General features: G+C 42.2%; 1 protein-coding gene across 1 annotated transcript in view; it reads right to left on the bottom strand.

Annotated features, from left to right (window-relative positions):
- The window catches only part of CCDC125 (coiled-coil domain containing 125), a 70,546-nt gene that overhangs the window by 32,394 nt on the left and 14,104 nt on the right, over positions 1 to 24,048 (bottom strand). The window contains exons 3-5 of the mRNA XM_077462471.1: positions 23,401 to 23,459; positions 10,485 to 10,571; positions 8,426 to 8,503 (exon numbers count right to left, since the gene is read on the bottom strand). Coding sequence (XP_077318597.1) covers positions 8,426 to 8,503; positions 10,485 to 10,571; positions 23,401 to 23,459 — 224 coding nt within the window. The remainder of the gene's footprint in view (positions 1 to 8,425; positions 8,504 to 10,484; positions 10,572 to 23,400; positions 23,460 to 24,048) is intronic.

The raw sequence follows: 24,048 nt of genomic DNA on the forward strand, positions 1-24,048 counted from the left end.
GTCGAATCCCAACCATGACAAACTGCTTGCAGTTTGCATGTTCTCCCTGTGCCTGCGTGGGTTTCCTCCGGTTTCCTCCCACACGCCAAAAGACATGCTGGTAGTTTAATTGGCGTCTGTCTAAAAAACTGGCCCTCGTGCATGAATGTGGGTTGTGGACCTTTGATTCTGGGCGGGACTTCTTATAGCTTTCTTTCAACTGCTTTCGGCTGCCAGCATCTGAGAGCCTCCTTGAGACAGCGGGGCTCAGCTAAGCACAGGACAGGCTCCATCGACTAGTATTTCGGTGGTGGACGGCAGCCACGTGGTGGGACTTCCAAGATAGCAGACAGTAGAGGAATCTCTCTCTGCTATTAACCAGCTCAGGGACAAGTGTATTGCCCAGGATCATCAGATTGAGACTCTTATATCCCAGCTAGATGATTATGAAAACTGCAGTCGCCGCTCCAATATTCGCATAAGGGGGTTGCTTGAAGCAACAGCTGACAAAGACATTGTTTCCACTCTGCAAGGCATATTTAGGGAGATCCTGGGCCTCTCCCCTTCAGAAGCAGTCGAGATTGACAAGGCACACAGGGCCCTCCGACCCCCTTCACAAGATTCAGGCAATCCTTGCAACATAATCTGCAAGCTGCATAAATATACTGTCAAAGAGAAAATCATGCAGCATATGCGCAAATGCATATGTGCCTGCTTATCCTTCTACCGGGATCTATCCGGTCACACCCTAAGGCAGTGCAGAGCACTACACCCCCTTTTGGAAGCTTTATGTACAGCTGGCCTAACGTATAGGTGGGGGTTCCCCTTCAGCCTTCATGTGGGTAGAGATGGAAAATCTGCTACCCTACACTCTAAGGAAGACTTTTCGCACTTCCTGTTGCAGCTGAACTTGGAACCAGTGGATTTTCCGGACTGGCGACACTCTGGATGTCCAAACACCACCAGCACTCCTACCCTGGCAATAAGTCTGGCCTAATCGGAAATTTGCAGCGCTCCTCCTCCACCACTGCATGATAGGCATCCATTGCATGTGATTGAGGCACTCTCAGACCCCAATACTGATTAATCGTCAGCCCATCTACAGCATCTAGACTTGCCTGCTGCCTAAAAGTGGTCCTTTGATGCATATGCACCACGGGTGCAATACCCCTTTTGATGACACAGATCCGTGATCGGAACATTTAACGTGTTCGGATTGGCACACCACGCGATCCACGGAGCGCTCCGCTGTCTCGGCCTCAGGAAAGGCTGCGGCTTCGGCCTAGTTCCAGAGTGGCGGCCATCTTGGTACACCCGGCGGCGGCGGTGAGCTGCGTGCCGACGTCATAACCCCTCTGGCCAGCTTCTATTCTGGTAAGGTAAGACTAAACACTAGTCTTCCTATACTGTATACAGTGGGGAGATGTCTGTGGATATTAGAGTGGGGGAAGATGTCTGTAGATATACAGTGCAGGAGATGTCTGGATATTACATTGAGTGGGGGATAAGTCTATTAAAGTGGGAGAGATTGTGGATATTACAGTGAGTGGGGGAGATGACGTGGATATTACAGTGGGGAGATTTTTTTATTTTTTTTGCTGATCCGAAAAATTATCCAATCCATGATTCCCTGATGAAGTCACGTGATAGGTGACGATACGTATCGGAATAGGAGGAACTAGGATACCGGAAGTGACGTCCACACCACGAGCGGAACGCTCGTTTGTTTGTTTCACAAAGCTGTTTCTGTTACCTGTCTTGTGAGTACCTTTCCAATATACTTTTTAAATACATTTACATACGTACTTCACCATCGGAGCCTACCTCTCTTTTTTCCATGAGATCCTTGTGGAAATTACAGAGCAGTAAGATCCTTGTGGAAACTACTGAGGTATAAACACCAGCCGTGGGGGACAGCACCTACCTGCCAGGAGTAGGGATACAATTCCTGCATCTCTCACCATTTTGCTGTTCTGCTGTTTACCTTACAGCAGTAAGGTAAGGGGCCACTCCACCTGGTGTGCCGTGAACACTGGAGAGATACAAGAGTCAAATACACTGGTTTTGGCACCCTTATTTGAAGAAGCACTGAATAAGTCACTGGTCACTTTATTCATCTATGTCCACATAAAGACTCAATTCTCCCGTTCTTTGCTTACTATTTATTTGCACTGTGTGTTTCACGTTTGAATCAAAAAATTGCTTTACGTTTTTAATTATTTATGAGATATCTGGTTACACTCCACTATTGCACTATTGGAGATTGTGGTTTTTATATACATGTGATCATGGACTAATTGATCTATGAATATTTAAGCACGAGACACTTTATTATCTGTTTGTTTTAGCTGTTATGCTCAAGCACTGGACACTTTATTCACTTATTGGCTTGTTAACGATTTAATTTGTTTGAGGTACTTTACATTTTTTTAACCATTTTTTTGTACTATTATGCAATTGCCTGGTCTAGGGCGAATTTGTTATATTTATATAATAGTAGGAGGTGCTATCTCTGCTAGTCTGCTATTTAGCCCTATTTATAATATACACCCATGCACCAGGCACTTTAGTTTAGTTTAATTTCTGAAGGTAGCGCAACACCATTTATTTGATTTTTACATACAATCCATGACTCTGATCCGAGGAACGATCCAAACTGTGAGTTTTTTGATCTGTTGCACCCCTAACACATTATTACAGACCGACTCGACTCCCTATACACACATAATTACGCCCCTTTGCTCAGGAAGATCTTCAAAGATCTGCAGTCCTGGGAGAGAGCATCATTCACGTGGGTTGGCCGGACAAATATCCTTAAAATGACGATACTGCCCCGCATACTCTTTTTCCTGCAGATGGTACCTGTGCATCTACCCAAGTGCTTCTCCATGGAGCTCCGCAGTCTCTTCATTAAGTTTGTGTGGGGTGGCAAGAGACCATGCCTTGCCATGGTGTTGCTACAAAGATCCAAGCTAAAAGGGGGTCTGGGCATACCCAATGTATACCAATACTACCAAGCGATCCTGGGTCCCCACAGGACATAGAGGGTTCTCTGATTGGGTGTCCCCACTAACCGTACATTCCCTGAGGATATGGGATAGAGCGAATTACCATTTGGCATTGGCACCATGGACATCCCTGCTGGCACCTGTAGGTGGGTATCCCTCCTCGGAACATGGGCAAGTGACGGGGGTTGTTAGCCTGACACGATTTGTAGAAGGTTGCTCGCTGATTCCACTTGCCACCCTTAGGGAGCGGTACGTGGCTTCTGGAGGCACCATCATCTGACTTTCATAGCCAAGTGCCACAGAAACTCACAGATTAGGACCACCTTAACTGAATTAGAACACATGTGGGTGATGGACACCCTTCTGCCCCACATGATTTCAGCCCTGTACAGGATGCTAGAGACAGCAACACCTAGCCCTAAGCCCCTTTTCATAAAGGAATGGGAGTGGGACCTCCAGTGTAAATTCACGGAAGAGCAGCTGCATCACCTGTATCAACTGACTCACTCGATCTTTGTAGATTCCAGTACCCAAGAAAATAAATGATAAGCTTTTATGGAGGTGGTGCATGGTACCTTCTGCTCTTGCTAGAATTTTTCCCTCTGTTTCTGACTGGTGCTGGAGGGGGTGTGGAATAGAGGGAAGATTTCTCCATATATGGTGGGAATGCCCAGTGCTAACACCGTTCTGGTCTATGGTCTGCAAACATATATCAGATAGTTTGGGTACAGACTTCCCAGCCTTGCCAAAACATTTTCTTGTTACACCCCCCCCCCCCCCATGCCTCTATCTCGCTACAAATGTAGCACCCTCCCCCACCACCTCAATGCAGCTAAACGCCTCATACCAATACACTGGAAAAGATCACTCATCCCAAGTGAGCTCGACTGGTTGGGGACGGTGGGGAAGATCATGGAGGCAGAAAACTGCCTCGCTATCTGTAAAGATACCCTAGAACGATTCAAACTTACATGGGCAGCCAGGAAAAAACACGTACATGACACGACCATAGCTTCATCTAGCCTAGACATTGCCTTACTTGCCTTAGCAGATCCCTCCTTTGGGAGACTTGTCCGAGCGAACCATCCCTCGATGACTAGCAGCTCTACATAAGATGTGCCCACTTAGCTTATGAACCTGGTGAGAATTCTCCTTTATTCTATTCTCCTTCCTTATTTTCTTTTAATACCCTTGGTATATTTGTGTTTCCGTTTTAAAGCTACCCGAACGGTCGCCCATTGTTTGAGACCTTGATCATTATACCTCGAGATTACTCATGATATCTATGCACTGTGAGTCATATATGCCCCTTCTTTAGAGCTTATGTTTGAGAATACCCTACTCTCCCCTCACATGGGAGAGAGTCTTGTCCATAGAGATCAAATGTCTGGGACAAGGAGGGTGACCTTATCACAACATATTGATATGGCTCCCTGCTATTACTGTTCTCATTGGTACCAGGCTAATTGTACCCCCCTGTCCCCCCTCCCTTTATCCTCTTCCATCCCCCCACCTTTTTATACGTGTGATCCCTTGTTGGAATGACAAAATGCTACTAAAATAAAGTTTATACATATATAAAAGACTGACGACTGTGACAGACCCAGACAGTCCCATAAGGTGCAATTAACCACCTACCAGGTTTCTGCCGGCTAAAGATGGAACAAACCACCTCAGACTGGCCTAAGATTTTCTGGCCTGAAATGTTCTCAACATCCTGCAGCCTCAGATGCCTCCCTCACCCAGGTGGGGAAAGCTTACAGCATCTGGTATCCCCGGCCAGTCCCCCATCTATATACTAACCAGGCTCGATCCTGCTTAGGCTTTGATCAATCGAGGTCAGGCATGATCAAGGTGATGTGGCCACCGCCAGATTCCTGAACCTGAGAGCGGTGCCCCTGCTTCCCCTGGCTGCCTCTCTTTTCTGGAACCATTTAACTAGTAGAACAGGTAAATAATGCAACAACTATATTATCCAACCTAATATACAGTCCTCCAAGGATGCAGGCCTAAAACAATGCTAGTTTACCTCTATGCAACCCTTTAAGTATGCAAGTACCTAGGTATGCAAATATGCAGGTATACAAGTATTCTTGCATTTATGTATGCAGTACAAGGTCAATAAGCACACACACACCCAGGAAAATAAGCCCATATGCATGTAGTCATATGCAAATAAGCACATATGTATGTAGTCCCAGGAAAACAAGTACATATGTATACAGCTTAATGTAAATAAACATACGTATGCAGCATAAATGAAAACATGCCAGCATGTGTTTAAGCAATATGCATCTATGGAAGCATGTGCTTATGCAACTATGCATTTAGGCAAAATATGAAAGCATGCGCTGTAGGCATGCATTCATGCAACATGTGCCCATGGAAACAAGCATTTTTGCAATAAGCAAGCATACGTTTATGAAACGTGTTTATGCAACATTACGCAACACATATCTATGCAGACATGTATAAACATGCACCTTTATGCAACCATGTATCTTTATGCGATCAAGTAGCGTTATGTGATCATGTATAACCATGTATATTTAAGAAAACATGTATAAACATGCATCTTTATGCAACTATGTATCCTTATGAGATCATGTATAACCATCTATATCCAAGCAAACATGCATCTTTATGCAACCATGTATAACCATGTATATTTATGCAAACATGAATAACCATGCATCTTTGTGCAACCATGCAACCATGCAACCATGAACATGTATCTTTATGCAAACATGTATAACCATGTATATTTATGAAAACATGAATAAACATGCATCTTTATGCAATCATGCATCCTTGTGCAACCATGATCATGTATCTTTACGCAACCATGTATATTTATGCGAAAATGTAAAAACATGAATCTTCAGTTGCACAGCCCCTGGATAAGCAGTAAATATGCAGCATATCATCATGACTTGTCTGTCACAAAGTTCTCCCATAGTAAGTACTCACACTTTGTTGGTATCCATGGGCTGCTGCTATGTCTCCAGAGGCCTACTGGACCTGTTGCCACATGGCATGGCTGCCCTTCCTGCCTATATAAAAATAGGCCATACTGAGCGAGCCTGCGCCCTCTAGCCCTCTAGTGACTGGAGGAGAAACAGCAGCCCACATGAGTAAGAGTACATAGCATGAGTAAACAGCACACTTCTCCCAGTGGCCACAGGGAGAACAGACAGTCAGAACTGCAAACAAATGCACGCCACACTTTTCACATATTTATTTGTAAAATATTTTTAAAACCACATACAATTTTCCTTCCACTTCACAATTATGTGTCACTTTGTGTTGCTCTATCACATAAAATCCCAATAAAATACATTTACGTTTTTGGCTCTAACATGACTAAATGTGGAAAATTTCAAAGGGTATGAATACTTTTTCAAGGCACTGTATATGATCTCTTGGTGGGATCATTCTTTTTTGGAAAGCAGTTCACCTTATACATTCAGCACCATGGTAATTTCTCCTTAATGTGGGATTAGTGGATTCCCAGCACGATCAATCATTAGGAAACACATATGGGAAACTGCATTCACAGACTTGTATTTTTATCCGTCTTTTTCATTACATCTTGTTTTTTTTCTATTTATTTTTGTGAACATATTATATTATGAAACATTGTTTTTATTTTTTCATGTATATTATTCACGAGATTGACACATCTGTCTTTAGCATTTAAACCCACATGCTGTAGGCAGTTTTTAGGGACTTGCTTGTTGTGGTTTTTGGTGGTTTTCTTTACACCTTTTGTTTCATTCATTGATACAAAGTGGTTTTGATCACTTCATAGTGTTAAAGTGGTTGTAAACCCAATAGAAAAAAAAAAAACACGCAAGACAAAAGGCATAATGAGCTAGTATGCTTAGCATACTAGCCCATTGTGAAATACTCACCTTAGATCGAAGCCCCCACAGCAGTCTCGGCACACTGGCGACATTGTTCCCGGAGTTATTTCTGGCTCACAGGCTCCAGCGCTGTGGTGATGTCACTTCCACAGTAACGACACATCAGCTAAAGCAACGGCACGGTGCCGTTGCTTCAGTGCGTATGTGCCATGCAGGTTTAGATATCCATGGTAGTAAAAAGTAGTTTCTAAGGGTTTACAACCACTTTATTAGTTACACCTATTTACTATTTTTTCGTTTTTGTGACAATCAATTAACAGCGTGCATCTTATGTTTCTATTATCTCCCTCCTGATTGGTTGAGACACAGCAGCAGCACCACTGGCTCCCACTGCTATCAAAGTCAATTAGCCAATCAGGAGGGAGAGGGGATGGGACCAGGCCATAGCTTTGTGTTTGAATAGACACAGGGAGCTGTGACTCGGCTCAGGTTCCCCCCATAGCAAGCTGCTTTCTGTGGGGGCTCTCAAAAGGAGGGAGGGGCCAAGAGAGCCGAAGAGGGAACCGAGAAGAGGAGGAATTGAGCTGCTCTGTGCAAATCCACTACACAGAGCAGGTAAGTATAATAGGTTTGTTATTTTAATAGAAAAAAACTAGGGTTTACAATCACTTCAAAGTGTTTTTAACACTCATTAGAACTGGCTTGGATAGGCTATGAAATGTCATTAACATTACAGAATAAGTCCAGTTGAGTGTGACAAACTACTATTATTAAACTTATACTGTAAAAGGCAAGGGAAGAAAGCACCCAATGAAGAGAAGTAAATAAATAAGAGCACAGAGCTTTGGGGAACTAATATCCATTCATACAGATGACAAGGTGTGGCACAGTGGTGTAGTGGTGTAGTGGTTAGCACTCTCACCTAGCAGTGAGAAGGGTAGCTGGCTCAAATCCCAACCATGACACTACCTGCCTGGAGTGCATGTTCTCCCTGTGCTTGCGTGGGTTTCCTCCCACACTCCAAAGACATGCTAGTAGGTTAATTGTCTTCTGTCCAAAATTGGCCCTAGTATATGAATGGGGACCTTGGATTGTGGGCTCCTTGAGTTTAGGGGCCGATGTGAGTGTGCAATGTACAGGGATGGGGACAATTGTAGATACTTACTCAGGTTGAACTGGATGGACTGGTGTCTTTATTCAATCTTACTAACTATGTCACTACTAACTACGTAAAAGAGCATGCAAATATTATTGTCACTATGAAAAACTTCCATGTTATCAAATTATTTTGATTCGATGGGCCAAAAAAAAAAAAAAAAACGCAGTGTAATTGCACCAAAGTAGTATGGTATCTCTTTCCAGAATTGCTCCCTGCTGAGTCTCATCGATGTGAAAGTACACCATTGAAAAATGCAATTTCCCTTGTCATGCAATTCTGTGCAACTCAAGTTACATCTGAAATGGCATTAGTGTGAACCAAACCTTAAAGGCTGTTGATCAACAAAGCTGTAAGCTGAAAAGTTCTCAGGGTTTGTGACATTGTATGAAAATGTCATAAGACACGACACCTACCTTCTCAAGTGCTCTCCGATGCTCCTCTGCTTTCTGCAACATTTCCTTGGTGTGACAGGTTGCCTTATCAAACACAGCCTAAAAAAAAAAAAATTTCAATTTTACATCTAATTTGTATAGTGATTGCTAGGGCTTTGAAACATCAAAAAGATTACCAAGCCTCCTTGTCAAGCATTCTTCAAGTCTGATGCTGTATGTTAGCAAATCCTTCTTTTCAAGAAAATTGAACAAGGCTTTACAGATTAACAGGGTAATCTGTGAGCATTATATAGGTCCTGATTATAGATCTTTTGCTATTTGTGGCTCATGGGGCCTCTTTTATTCAGGTTCAACAAATCTTTCAGGAAGTAGGAAAAACTTTACTTGTACCATCTTGCTTACTGTGAACCTGTACTGCGCTCAGCTAATCAAAGCCTACCTATGCATACTTCTCCCTTTATCCACTTGTGACATCTCCCAGGCCTGCACATTGGCAAGTCAGACACCAAGTGTGGCATTGTGTAGTAACAGTGACCCCTTACCCTGAAGTACTGAGTATTTCTTGGCAATCTGGTGACAGGTGAGTACAGAGACAATATGTTCACACCGCTTCCCTTCTGCAAAGTGAACCTGTTACTTTGCTTATCCTTGAAAAAAACTGAAACACTTTAAAATAGAATTTTCAGTGTCATATACTTTATGAATTTGAAACGGAGATCTGAGTGAATACTATGGGAAACTATTTTTCATTCAAAAAATGTAATCATATATGAAGCTACCTAAAGAACTATCAACAAAAGAAAGTTTGTTAAAACCCCGCAGGGGATCCTGTGCACAAATTGCTTTCTGCCTGTGGCCTAACAGTCCTTGTTCTCCTCCGTCTAAGCTGCCAAATGGAACATCTCTGTGCTGTTTCTTCATCTCTCCTCTTTAGTCTACAGAGTCCAGACCTGCAGCATGCTTTTATGAGGGCACACAGAGAGTGGAAACTATTGGCTTGTGTTGTTAATATTTGTGGCTTGAAAAAAGTGCCTTCATTCACAAAAACAGAAGCTGACAATAGCACAAGCCAGGTACTACACTAGTCTATATCTAACAAGTGTAGTAGTTGATGTGTGCTATTGTGAGCTTGTGTTTTTGTGAATAAAAGCACTTCTCTCCAGCTGCAATCATTCACAACATGAGCTGACAGTTTACACTCTCTGTGTCTGAACTCTGTGTGTACTGAATAGAAATGATAAGAAGATGCAGTGCTGTAAAATGTGCAGAGGGAAGCGCTCAGTCCTAGTGGTACCTCCTCCCCTTGGAAAGGCCAATATTTTTAAGCTTCAGGTGGAGGGGTTTGGGCTACATCCAGAAATTACAGTAACATTTTATTAAACATTCACTGTCAGATTTTAACGGAGACACGTGATATGTGCACAAGGACCCCTGGGGGATTTAACATGCCTTTTCTTTCTTCTGGTAATTGTTTCCCTTTAAAGAAGAAATTCACCCTTAAGGTATTTTTTAAAAAAATATATAAAAAATAAAAAATGAGCAGTTACAAATAATGTAGCTGTTGACTTTTTAAAATGGGGTGCTTACCAGTCCCTGAAGGCCAGTGCTGTGTTCTTGGAGCCAGCTAATTTTACTGCTTTGGGTCCCAGGTGTCGCCATCTTGGATTTGGAAGCTGGCTATGACTTCCTGAGAAATCACTGCCAGCTCCCCACTGCACATGAGATTGCATGGTGTAGTGGGACTGGTCATGCAGCCTTGTGAGACAATACACATGAAGGCTGCGGATGGGGCGAGAGACATCATTTTCTCCTAGGCAAAGAATGAGGCTGTAGGAGCAGGTACCTGTCAAAACAGGTACCCACTCCCAGTGAAAAATAAACTATGAAAAGTGGTAGGGGTGGAGAGGACGATAAGGTGCACGCTCAATTTGAGCGTGACTCTGTATAGGGCAAAATAAAAAAACACAAAAACAAATATATGCTATTTCTATTACAAAACTAGAATTTCCTGTATACAACAGTGTCTGCTGGGTCTTAGAATTGCACAGCATTTACGAGTCAGACAGCTCCTACAACTTACCATGCCCTGCAGAATCCTCAGTGCTTCATCCTTCCCATCCAACTGTCTTTGAGAAGCTTCAAGTTCAACTCGTAACAAATCCAACTCCTAGAGGAATTAATAAAACATGTCTCATAAAGAACACTGAGATACGTTAACAAATTACATTATCTGGGACTAAAATGTGTTTGATATAGCTGGCTCAAATTCAAGTATATTGAGGTTCATTGTTACCCACAGGGAGGCTGTATTTTGGGATTCTAATTGTATCTCCATGACGAGACCCCAAGGTAAAATAATTTTATAACCCCCCACTCCTCACTGGCTCTCATATCTCCACATTAAAGCAGTCCTAATAATCAAATAGGACCAAAGCAATTGTTAAACCATGCACGTTACTATGTTCGTTGTATCCAAAATCATTTGCCGGATACAATATTGTTTTAAAAAAATTGAGGAAAGCCTGTACCAGGTCTTTTAGAGTTATACTGTCCAACATCAATGCAACTCTATGGCTAGAGTTGAACTCTTGCTTAGCTTTATATAGAGTTCTATCTCTTTTGTTAGCAGATGTTACATGAATATAGAAGTCTATCGAACTGTTGGAATGCGAATAAATTTATTCTTTACTTTTTTTTTTTTTTTGATAAATACATTTAAATTGTAAAAAAAAAAAAAAAAAAATGAATATAGAAGTCTTGTCAATTATGACAATGTATGGACAAAAAGCTTCACCTGGACATAATGTTTTTTTTTTTTGGGGAAAGCAACCATTATTTAAATGTATGTACAATTAATACAATGAGTATAACAATGCATTTTTTTTATGTTGTAGAACAGGCCCTCTTTCAGTAGATAAAGAGCACAATCCAACTCACTTGGTGGCTCAACTGTAGGCTGAGAATGCAATCTGTATCCAAACTACAGCACACCCAGATTTGAGATCATAATCACCCTTTCTGCCTGTTTTTGTGTTTGTATGGGTGCCTGTAGACACCACAGGCTAACCACTGTCAAGTGACATTGGACAGATTATTAAACACATTCTGACTGGAGTGACTGCATACATCTTGGCTGCCGGAGGTGCCGGATCTGGACGTGAAGGATTGGGAAGAGATGAGGGAGTACCCCTTCCTTTAGTCTGTATCTACTAGAGACAGGTTAAACGTGTTACTAAACCCACAACAGTAAGATCAGTCTGTATATGCAGTAAAGCATGCTTTTTATACTGAATTGTGTATAAAGGCTGTGTGATCCTGTCTCTCTGATCCTCCTCTTCTTTAACTGACTCCAACCCATCTTGTGATAGAACACATCATTAGGAGTCAGATTGCACATGCTCAGTTTGGTGTGTTTTTCTAGAGGTTTTTTTTCTTAGGAGAATGTGATCAGCACAGGGCCAATCGGCACTGTCCAGACAGAGGATCAGGGGAGAATAAAAACTCTTCCTACAAGCTTTAAGCAGAGACTGATACAAGTCACAAGATTGCTATATACTGCTGATGAGAAAATGCATTAGCAGTTTATATTTACTAAAATATTTGTATTTCCATGTTCTGTGCACTGTGGGAGACCAGATATAGTGACTGCAGGTTCTGGGTTTAGTAACACTTTAATTCACAGAATTTACCTTACGCCTCGCAGGATGCCTAAAATATATCCTCAGCGTCCTCCCCATTGTTGGCAGTGTCTGGATGACTCGCAGATTATTTGCGTATGATTTGGACCTGTCCCTGAATACATACCTTCTGGGTTGCAGTGCTAGAGTTTATTTTTCCTTTAACTACCATCCAGGTTCTGTGTCAGATAGATGTCTGTATACTGTGCCTAGCAGACACCCTATCCTCCACCTGGTCAGTAAGGACCTTACTGGGACTCCTGTAATTTTATGCCAGAAAGGTGGTGGTGCTACATCTACAGCCCCCGCCTTAGATTATTGGAAATCTCCTATTAACTGCATAAAGACACATACTAATCTCAGAGCTGCCCCAAAAAAAAAATCCACCCAAAATTTTGGGATATCTGGATTGACTTCGCCACCACTGTCGCTTACAATGTTAATCTGGATGCATACCACCTCACATTTGATTTGACTTGGTAGTGCTAATTTCTTACAATGGGGACTTTGGCTCTATTGGTAAATTAGGTTATGTAAGATGGAATGTTCTGTAATAGTTTGAGTGTTCCCCAGGAATAGCGGAGACCCTACTGACTCTGAGCTTGTTTTAGCGCTCTATATACGATACTTAAGCTGTGCTAGCCTATTTGTTTTTGTTAATGTGTTTTTTACTATAATTCTACGTATGTTGCGCCGGGGTATATCCAGAAGGCTCTGCTTTGTAAATCTCTTTATTAAACAGCAATAAAAGGAAGTTTTATGCACAGCAATTTATTAGACACTCTGAAGAAATAGATCTTCAACCTCCAACTGTTTTCTAAAAAGTCCTGTGCATCTTTTGGTCCGTTTCAGGCCAAAAATTCAGTCTGAAATCGGACCCGAAACGGTGAATGGGAATGCACCGGACTCCTGCTGTGAGCCGGAGCATGCTGCAGTGTAAACACAGCCTTAATCTAAGTAGGAGTAACAAGCAACCACTACATTTTGTGTTGTATATCACATCAGCCCCCTTAACCTCGCCTCTTAAACTCAAAAACTAACTTGAAATTATGGAATTCTATTCTATTGAAAGATGGTGGTCATTATTTAAAGCACCAGCCCTTGTTTGCTTTACACAGACAAAGCACTTCCCATTCTGTACATTCACTCTCTCCATTTAAGCCTTGCACAGTCCTAAGGCTGGGGAACTTGTATAACTGGTTAAGAAGGACTGGTAATGCCAGGTCAAAGTCTAAAAGAAAATACTGCTAAAAATCCAGGATTAATTAGTAGGCCAAACAAAACTAAGAACATTCTCAAAGAAACAAGATAAACATAATAAATAAAAAAATAAATAAATAAAATAAACAGCTTGGCTCAGTGTTTTCTTAACTCTAGTTTTCAAATACCCTTGAAGCTGAGCACTAGGCAGATATAAAAACAAAAATAATATTCCATCAAGCTATGTATTCATTCCATGTATTTTTGCATAAAACTAGCATATGTCCTCCAACAAGGAGGTGGTACAAAAGCACTCTAACAAGGAGAAGGAGGGTCAGCACTATGATCCAATAAGGGCTCCATTGATTGGCTCCTTCACTATCTAATTGCAGGATGAGAGGGGCCAAGGTGACCAAGGTGTAGCTAGTGACATTTTGTAGATTTACACATTACCATTCCATTAGACATGAAATAGTCCAAAAAAAACAAGACGAATATGGCAGTTAATGTGTGAAGCCTGAAGAATAGTTAACAGGCCCTTTATTTTGAAAGTTTAGAGACAATTAACAATCAGTTGTCCATCCAGTAGCAACACACTAATTTTTATTTAGCTCAGTAGTGTGTTCTGTGTTCATTAGATTCTCATGGGAAAACCAGACCTAAGCAGAATCTCAGTTGACCAATATCAGGAGGAAAAATGTATCTGCCTAATTAGAGCTTTTTTGAGCTCTCCCAATATCCCGTCCAAGCCTAAAAGATCAAAAAATAGGATTTTTATAACAGCTTACCTGTAAAATCATTTTCTTTTGAAGTACATCAGGGTACACAGAGCCATAGTAATTACTATGTGGGTTATAGTCCACATTCAGGTGCTTGGACACTGGCATACCCTAAACAGGAAGTTGCCTCCCTATATAACCCCTTCCACTACTGGGAGTATCTCAGTCTTGTAGCAAAGCAATACATGTGTATACTAGAAAGAGGGGCAGGACCTCTGTGTCCTGTGATATACTTCAAAAGAAAAGGAATTTACAGGTAAGCTGTTATAAAAATCCTATTCTCTTTAAATCGTATATCACAGGACACAGAGCCATAGTAATAACTATGTGGGATGTCCCAGAGCAATGCCAACTGAGGGAAGGGAGACACAACCAAGTAGGGCACTATGAGATCAGAGGATTTATACTGCTGCCTAAAGTAGACTGCTCCCAAAGGCGACATCCTCATGTCTTTTTACATCCACCAGATAGAATCTGGTAAATGTATGGATTGAAGACCAAGTTGTGGCCTTGCAGAATTGAGCCATGGAGGCTCTAACAGCCCTAGAGGAGTGCTCTTTGATCTGAGAGGGTAGAACTACCTCTTTAAACCAGAAGTTTGAATGATTACTTATCAAATCCATTTAAAAATAGTCGATTTCAATGCTGCCTGTCCTCTTTTTAGGACCTTCAGGTAACACGAACAAAACATCCATTTTCCAAATCTGAGCAATCGCCTTTAAGTAGACTTTGACTGCTCTCACCACATCAAGAGAATGTAGTGATTTTTCTTCCATAGAACAGGGTTCTAGAAAAATGAAGGTAGAACAATATCCTGGTGTAGATAAAAACCTTATATTACCTTCGGTAAAAAGTTTGAATGAGGACGCAATACTACCTTATCCTTGTGAACAATAAAAATATGTCTCTTTACAAGAAAGAGCAGCCAATATCCTTCTTGCAGCAGATATGATTGCCAGAAAAAATAGTTTCCTTGTCCAAAAAAGGACCAAGGGAATATGTCGTATCGGCCCAAAAAAAAAAAAAAAAAAAAAAAAAAAAAAAAGGCTGTTTTGTAATGCCGACAAAACTAAAATTCAAGTCCAAAGGGTTCAGGGGTTACCTAACCAGGGATTAAGCCGTGTACCCCCTGAATATAGTTACCAACGAATGAATGTGAAGCAAGTGGTCATTGAAATGACGGGTCTCGGCCTTATTAGTGTTCTTAGAAAGCACTCAAGGCCAGCCTTTTTTTTCACCCCATCTGCAGAAAGTCAAGGATTCTACCTTTGACCTATTTCATGGGGTGCAACTCCTGGTTTCACACCAGGAGACATATGTTTTCCAGACTCCATAAAATATATAAATTATGGAGGCCGGCTCCCTTGCATTAACCAAAGTAGAAACTACTGAACCTGACAGCCCATGCTTCTTTAGAGTGTGGGTCTCAATAGCAAGATCGTTAAATTTAGCATTTGTAAAGTAGGATGGAACACCGGGCCTTGCGAGAGAAGGTCTGGCCGTGATGGTAGGGTCCATGGGTCCCCTACTGCCATCTTTACGATCTCTGCATACCAAGATTTCCTGGGCCCACTGGGGGCCACAAGAATCAATGACTGCCCTTCCAGCTTGATCCTGCAAAAAAGTTGTGGACGCAGGCAGAAAAGGAGAGAATGCATAAATCAGTGTGAACTGATTCCATGGGAATAGCAAGGCATCTGTTCCGCATGCTAGCGGATTTCTTTGTTGAACCTGGATGCAAACAGATATATGTCTGGAATCCCCATTTTTGACATATTGACAGGAAGATATCGGGGTAGATGAACCATTCTCCTGGTAACAACTGCTGGTGACGCAAGTAGTCTGCCAATTTTCTATTCCTAGAATGAAGACTGCCGATAGGCAAAGTACATTGTTTTCTGCCCAAGATAGGATATGATTCACCTTTCTCTGGGCCACACAACTTCTTGTGCTCTCTTGGTGATTAATATAGGCCATTGCTGTGGCATTGTCGGATTGAATGCTGGCAGGACAATACTGTAAACTGAATGTTCAGGCCCTCAGGACCAAGAGCTCTACCTGAATTTCTAAAATGTTAATGGGCAAGGCCATTTCTGATCTGGGCCACTTCTCTTGGACAGTTGCTCTTTTCAGGACTGTTCCCCAACCTAAACAAAAAAGGTTGGCATATGTTGTTACCACTTCCCAGGTAACTGAAGGGAGGATTTTCCCCTTAGTAGATTTTTGAATATTAACCATAAACTGAGGCTCTGGTGCGCCCAGTCTACTGTACCTGGTATTTCCAGGTGGTCTTTCACCTGGGTACTAACCAGGCCCCGACCCTGCTTAGCCTCCAAGATCAGACGAGATCAGGAGCTATCAGGGTGATGTGGCCATAGGCTTTGGAGTCAGACACATAGGGTATGTAGAGCTTGAACCCTTTGTTCCAAGCCAATGGGATACTGTTTTGCAGCAGTCTCGAATGAAGCTGAGCATAAAGAACGGCCTCGAATGAAGCCACCATCTTTCCCAACAACGTCATACAAAGTTGAATAGAAGAAATTCATCTTGCTTCGAGTACCTAAATCAGTTCCTTTATGGCGCTGATCTTTGCCTGAGGTAAGAATACGCTTTTCTGGCTGTACCTATGATCGCACCCAAGTATTTTAGCCTTCTTCATGGTTTTAAAGAAGATTACTCCTAGGTTGAGAATCCGACCTAGATATTGCAGGTAGTCGAATGTGGTGACCATACTTTGGTCTAAGTTGGCTATCGACTGGTCTATCAAGAACAGATTGACTAGGTAAACCATTATTGTTACCCTGGGCCCTTAATCTGGCTATAAAAAGGGCTAGAACCTTTGTAAACACTCAAGGTGCAGTAGCTGGACCGGAAAGCAGAGCTAAACACTACAAATAAAGATTTTCCATCTTGAAATATAGATATTACTAGTGCGTGAGGAAATAGGAATATAGAGATATGCATCTTTGATGTTGATTGACGCCAGAAGTTTTCCTTGCAGACTGGAGATAACTGATTTGGATTGACTCCACACGAAAAATAGTGGTTATATTCAGGAGTTGAAGCTAGATTTTTGAGATCCAGAATGTCCATTCAGATTTGGCACTGTGAAAAAAAGAATTTGAATCAAACTCCAACCTCTGTTCTTACATGAGGACCCCCATGATCACTTTTTTCTTTTTCTCTGGATCCTTAGAAACGTTTGATCTGAGAAAATGAGGAGACGGAAACTCTTGGAACTCCAGTTTGTACCCTGGAGCTATTGAGGAAGTCTCCCATTCGTTTCGACACTCTTGCTGCCAGATCCTTGACAACTGCAAAAGAATTCCCCCTATTCGATTGAACCTGATGGTGGAAGCCGCCGTAACTGCCTGGAGGCTGATGCCTCTGGCACAGGAGAAGGAGCTTTAAAACGAAAATACATTTACTTCTTTTCTTAAATGGCAAAAAAAGGGGCGCTTTCCACTAGAATTTCTTTGGATGTATGATCCAAAACATCCCCAAATAGCTGTTTTACCGCAAAAAGGAAAACTAGCTAGGAGCTTCTTACAAGGCACTTTGCGAAGGGCACAAGGCCTGAAGGATATAATCTCTCATAGAAACTATTGCAAACATAAAGCTGCCTCCTGGGTCTGCTGAGCAGGATAACCTTGAACACCTGTTTAAACTGGTCTCGCAATGATTAAGCAATTACTGTCAGTGCAGGCTGAGACACTCAATCTGGCAGAGAAAAAAAATTTTTTTTTTTGTTTTTAAAGCAGAGCTCCACCCTAAAGTGGAACTTCCGCTCATTGGAACCCTTCCCCCCTCCGGCACCACAATTAGCACCTTTCAGGGGGGAGGGGGGGTGCAGATACCTGTATAGTACAGGTATTTGCACCCACTTCTGGCATAGATATCCGCAGAATCTGCGGATATTTATGCCACTTCCTGCGGGTCCCCCGCTGTCTGCTGGGAAACACACAGATCCCAGAGACAGCGGGGAACATCCTTATTGCGCAGCGCGACTCGCGCATGCGCAGTAGGGAACCATACCCAAGATGATGGCGGCAGCACCCGAGAGCCGATCGAGAGATCGGCTTCGGGTGCCAACATCGCGGGCGCGCTGGGTGGGTAAGTTTATTTTAAAAGTCAGCCGCTGCAGTATTTGTAGCTGCTGACTTTAAAAAAAAAAAAAAAATGGCGGAACTCCCGCTTTAATTTCACCTTTTTATCTGTGGGATCCCCAAGCATTTGAGCATTGTCCTCCGGACAAGTCAAACTTATTTACAGAGGACATAGCAGCATTAATTGCTGGTATACCCTACTTGGTGAATTTCCTCCACCATAGGATAAAATGTGAAAACTTTTTAGGAGGGAAAAAAAAAAATGCTTATCTGGATGATCCTCTCAGATACAAAAAACTTTTCCAACAATGGACAGGAAAAGGCATGCACAGCTTGAGGAGGCTTTAGTGAACCCAAACACTCAGTTAAGGGTACATAAATGTGGAGCGATCATTCAGCAAGAAATTGCACTATCAATCTTAAGATTGGAACAGCTGATTCTCCTACATTTGACACCTCAGAAGTGGAGTCATCAGCCTCACCATGGTCCCCTGAGGGAATTCGTCTTCTCCTGCCCCTAGTTCCTCAGTTTGAGGGTCCTGTGTAATGGAAGAGAACCTGTAACATTTTGACCCACACTGGGATGCGATTAAAGTCATAGTTGCATAGTTACATTGTAGGTGAGGTTGAAAAAAAGACACAAGATTCATCAAGTCCGACCTATGTGTGTGATTATGTCAGTATTACATTGTATATCCCTGTATGTTGCAGTCGTTCAGGTGCTTATCTAATAGTTTCTTGAAACTATCAATGCCCCCCTCGCTGAGACCACCAGTGGACACGAGTCTTGTTAAACTCCCTTTTGTGAAAAAGTTTTATCCCTATTGTGGGGTCACCAGTATGGTATTTGTATATTGAAATCATATTCCCTCTCAAGCGTCTCTTATCCAGAGAGAATAAGTTCAGTGCTCGCAACCTTTCCTCATAACTAATATCCTCCAGACCCTTTATAAGCTTTGTTGCCCTTCTTTGTACTCGCTCCATTTCCAGTTCATCCTTCCTGAGGACTAGTGCCCAGAACTGGACAGCATATTCCAGGTGCGGCCAGACCAGAGTCTCGTAGAGCGTTTATGAACAAATTAAATAGGATTGGTCCCAGCACAGAACCCTGGGTAACTCCACTACCCACCCCTGACCATTCAGAGTACTCCCCATTTATTACCACCCTCTGAACTCACCCTTGTAGCCAGTTTTCAATCCATGTACTCACCCTATGGTCCATGCCAACGGACCTTATTTTGTACAGTAAAAGTTTATGGGGAACTGTGTCAAATGCTTTTGCAAAATCCAGATACATCACGTTTATGGGCCTTCCTTTATCTAGCTGGCAACTCACCTCCTCATAGAAGGTTAGTAGATGGTTTGGCAAGAACGATTCTTCATGAATCCATGCGGATTACTGCTAATGATACCGTTCTCATTACTAAAATCTTGTATATAGTCCCTTATCATCCCCTCCAAGAGTTTACATACTATCCATGTTAGGCTAACTGGTCTGTAATTTCAAAGGATGTATTTTGGGCCCTTTTTAAATATTGGTGCTACATTGGCTTTTCTCCAATCAGCTGGTACCATTCCAGTCAGTAGACTGTCAGTAAAAAGTAGGAACAATGGTCTGGCAATTACTTGACTGAGTTCCCCAAGTACCCTCGGGTGCAAGACATCTGGTACTGGTGATTTATTAATGTTAAGTTTCCCAAGTCTAATTTTAATTCTGTCCTCTGTTAACCATGGAGGTGCTTCCTGTGATGTGTCTTGAGGATAAACACTGCAGTTTTGGTTACTGAAGCCCCCCAGATTCCCTCGTGAAGACCGAGGAGAAGAATAAATTTAATACCTTCGCCATCTTCCCATCCTTTGTAACCTGATGTCCTTCCTCATTCTTTATGTGGCCAATATGGTCTGTCCTCCCTTTTTTACTATTTACATACTTAAAGAATTTCTTCGGATTTTTTTTTTTGGTCTCCTCCGCTATGTGTCTTTCGTGTTCTATCTTAGCTGTCCTTATTGCACCCCTACATTTCTTGTTGCATTCTTTATAAAGTCTTTAAAACGCTGATGATTATCCCTCAACCTTGTATTTTTTGAAGGCCTTCTCCTTTGCTTTTATATGCATTTTTACATTGGAATTAAGCCATCCAGGACTTTTGTTCGCTCTTTTAAATGTATTACCCAATGGGATGCATTGGCTAATGCCCTTATAGCAAACCCATTTCTATTCCCCGTTCTTTGTTCCTAAGATTTTATCCCAATTTATGCCTTCTAGTAAGGTTCGTAGTTTAGGGAAGTTGGCTCTTTTGAAATTCAGTGTCTTTGTATTCCCCTTATGTTTCCTATTTGTGTGATTTATACAGAAGCCAATTGACTTGTGGTCGCTGTTCCCTAAATGACCCCGTATTTCCACATCCGTGATCGGGTCTGTATTGTTGGTAATCAGTAAATCCAGTAACACTTTATTTCTAGTTGGCAAGTCTACCATCTGATCCATAAAATTGTCCTGCAAGACATTTAGGAACTGGCAAGCCTTAGATGAATGCGCGGTTCCCTCTGCCCAGTCTGGATAATTAAAATCCCCCATTATGATAACACTTCCCACCCTTGCTGCTAATCCAAATTGTGATAGCAGATCAGTCTCCCCTTCCTCCCACAGGTTAGGGGGCCTATAGCATACTCATACTATTATTTTCCCCTTAGCTCCATCCCTTTGGAGCTACCAATAAGGATTACACCTCCTCTCTAGCTCCCTTAGTGATGTCATCTCTCACATTCACTTGTACATTATTCTTGATATATAGGCATACCCCTCCCCATTTTTTACCCTCTCTATCCTTGCGATAAAGGATGTACCCTTGAATGTTTGCCAGCCAATCATGACAGCTGTTGAACCAGGTCTCTGAAATTCCCACAAAATCCAAATCCTCCTTGTACAATAGTATCTCTAGTTCACCCATCTTGTCCGCCAGGCTTCTGGCATTGGTGAACATGCCATGTAGTTTAAACCGGTCACATATTATCCTCTTATTGGGTGTTCCGAGATTGCAACTAGGACTTGCTACTATACTTACCTTGGGTTTCTGTGCTTTGGTCAACCTACCACTAATGCCCTCAATACTACCCTCTGGAATATGTTCCCACGCTGACCATCTCTACCTCTGCACCCTCCCCCCATCGCCTAGTTTAAAAACCCCTCTAACTTTTCGACCATCTTCATTCCCAGCTGATCTGCACCCTCCTTGTTTAGGTGTAGTCCGTCCCTTCTATAGTACCAGTTATCGACTGAGAAGTCGTCCCAGTCCTCCAGGAACCCAAACCCCTCCTTACTACACCAGCTCTTCAGCCACTTGTTTACTTCCCTAATCTCCCTCTGCCTTTGTGGTGTGGCTCGATGTACCGGTAGTATTGCTGAGAATACTACATTGGAAGTACTTTTCCTCAATTTAGCTCCTAAGTCCCTAAAATCGCTAAACTTTTTTTTTATTATCATAAAATAAACAGGGGCTGCAGTGTTAAAAACAGTTGCAGACATTTCATGGCCCTGAAGCTCACTCTGACCAGCCACCCCCTCTCAGAGGAAGATGCCATTGGTAGAGATGAGCAGGCTTTCCAGAGCTTGAGGGAGACCCTTTTAGCTCTGACAATTTTGCAGTCAGCATAAATGCATTTATTTTTATTTTTTTAAACACACTGGAGGATGCCAACGCCGTGCTAAGCCCCACCCCCACTGTCGCATCGCCCCCCTTTCTTTTAAAAAAAAAGTGTTTTCCTGCGCAAGCACGGGCCTCCGATCCAACAGGATTGGCTGAGTGAGGGAGGGATGGCATGGAGGAGACCTGGAAGCCGCTGCTGTGTAGGGGCGGTGAAAGAAAATGGCACTGCTGATCGTTTTTAGTTCTCCCTTATACTCAGCCTCTTGAAGAGGGGAAGAGTTTAGCTCAGGTGGGGGTGTCCGGGGGAAGCAAACCTCCCCCCCAAACTTACCAGAGGTCTGCCTGCTAGCCAGAGGGAAAAAAGTCTGCTGCTTCTGTGACACAGCGTGAGAAAAGCATGAGAAGGTACATGCTCCATACAGCCCCCAGTGGTGACACTTAGTCAGGACAACATTTAATTCAAAGGAGACATTTCATAAGAAGATTTAAAAATTCCTTAGAAAAACTCAACTTAGCTTTGCCGCCGCAGGGTTTTCTGTGGTAAAACCAAAAGACCCAAATGTTCACCCTCCATGGTGGGTACCGTTAACAAACCTTCAGGAACCGGGGACCCTCAGGGAACCCACAATCCTGGACCTGTAAAAAGCACCCCACCAGTAAAACTTTATGGCCTTAATATCAAAAGTACTGGATCCCGGGGTCCAGCGCTCTAAAAAGAGAAGCGTTACAGGCAAAACCTTGTTTCTTCAGATACGAGGCCCGGGTACCATTCAATTTGGCCTAAAAGACACTTTGAATGGATCCGGCTGCATAGCCCCAGCAAGGATTGCTCCAGAGGAGCTCAGCACAGCACATCTTCCCTCGTAACAACACCTTAGACATTGGCGAAAAAACTGAGATACTCCCAGTAGTGGGAGGGGTTATATAGGGAGGCAACTTCCTGTTTAGGGTGTGCCTGTGTCCAGCACCTGAAGGTGGACTATAACCCACAAAGTAATTACTATGGCTCCGTGTCCCATGATGTACGATTAAAGAAAAGACTACAACATCTGCCAAATACATTAAAGTGGGAAGCCTGGTATAACGTTGGGCTATGTGAGGTGTTATCCAGTCCTTCATTTAATTTTACTTAATTTTATTTAGCATTATTATTACCATATTTTCTTTTTGGTTTCCTTATTTATGCCCTTTTCATATATACCCTCTGGGGAGTGGCAATTGATGGTGGAGACTAATGTGTCTTGGACTACAGTTTTTTGTTGGTACCATGAGGCTGCGTTTCGTCCATTCTCTTGTTGAGTGTAACAAGTAATGTAGTCCGATACACTATCCTCGGTTATAGATATGTTCCTGTATTGGTCCGCGGTCTTTTGGTTCCCGAGGGATATTTACATGATATATTTTACATGTCATATATTACGCACACTTTTTTCTTATACTATAAATTATTATATGGTTTCACTGCTTCTTTTTGATATGTATATAATATATAACTTTTTGTATTACAGTTATGTATGGAAATGCCATTAATAAAATTAGATTGAACACAAAGTGGGAAGCCTAAATGTCTGTATCAGTGACATCTACCTCCGCCAGGTCTTGAAGACGCTGCCTCATATCTTCACTGGAGACTTCAGAGCTTGCATCTATACACAAACAAAATAGAAATGTGATTATAGTCAAAGCATAAAGCTAAGATTAGCAGATAACCATTTAAAATCCCTATTTCTAAACTGCATATTGCACTGAGGATGAAGGAAAATGCCGATATTTAAACCATGGCCTCCTTGGAGAGATTTCCCATCATTTCCTGTCCTAACAAGATATAAAAGGGGAAAATGTTCTTAATAGAGACAAAAATACTGATTAAAAACCTGACAGAGCATCTAACCCATTATCTACTCTATCCAGAATGGAATTAGAAGTTTTGGCTGAAGCTGGGCTTTAAGAACATAGGTATTTATTTTGCGTTTAGAGGAAAGTCCCCAGCACACCTACAGCTTGCCAACCAGCAGTTATCAATATGTTGCAGGGAACTTTTTTTATCTGAAAATGAAGCAACCCATACTAGGACTCCAATTGCTGCCAGTACAAACATACTAGGACAACAATGCAATTAGTGTAGAATAAAGAAGGGAAACTTCTGAGTGTCTGCATATAGCTTGATGCACAGGTAAACCAATATAAAAAGGCAGACCTGTTAAATGAATGTAGAACTTTGGCCAAACTATGGCA

Source organism: Lithobates pipiens, unplaced genomic scaffold (genome assembly GCF_037356315.1).
Source record: "Lithobates pipiens isolate NorthernLeopardFrog02 unplaced genomic scaffold, aLitPip1_a1.2 Scaffold_3, whole genome shotgun sequence".
Classification (NCBI taxonomy): Eukaryota; Metazoa; Chordata; class Amphibia; order Anura; family Ranidae; genus Lithobates; species Lithobates pipiens.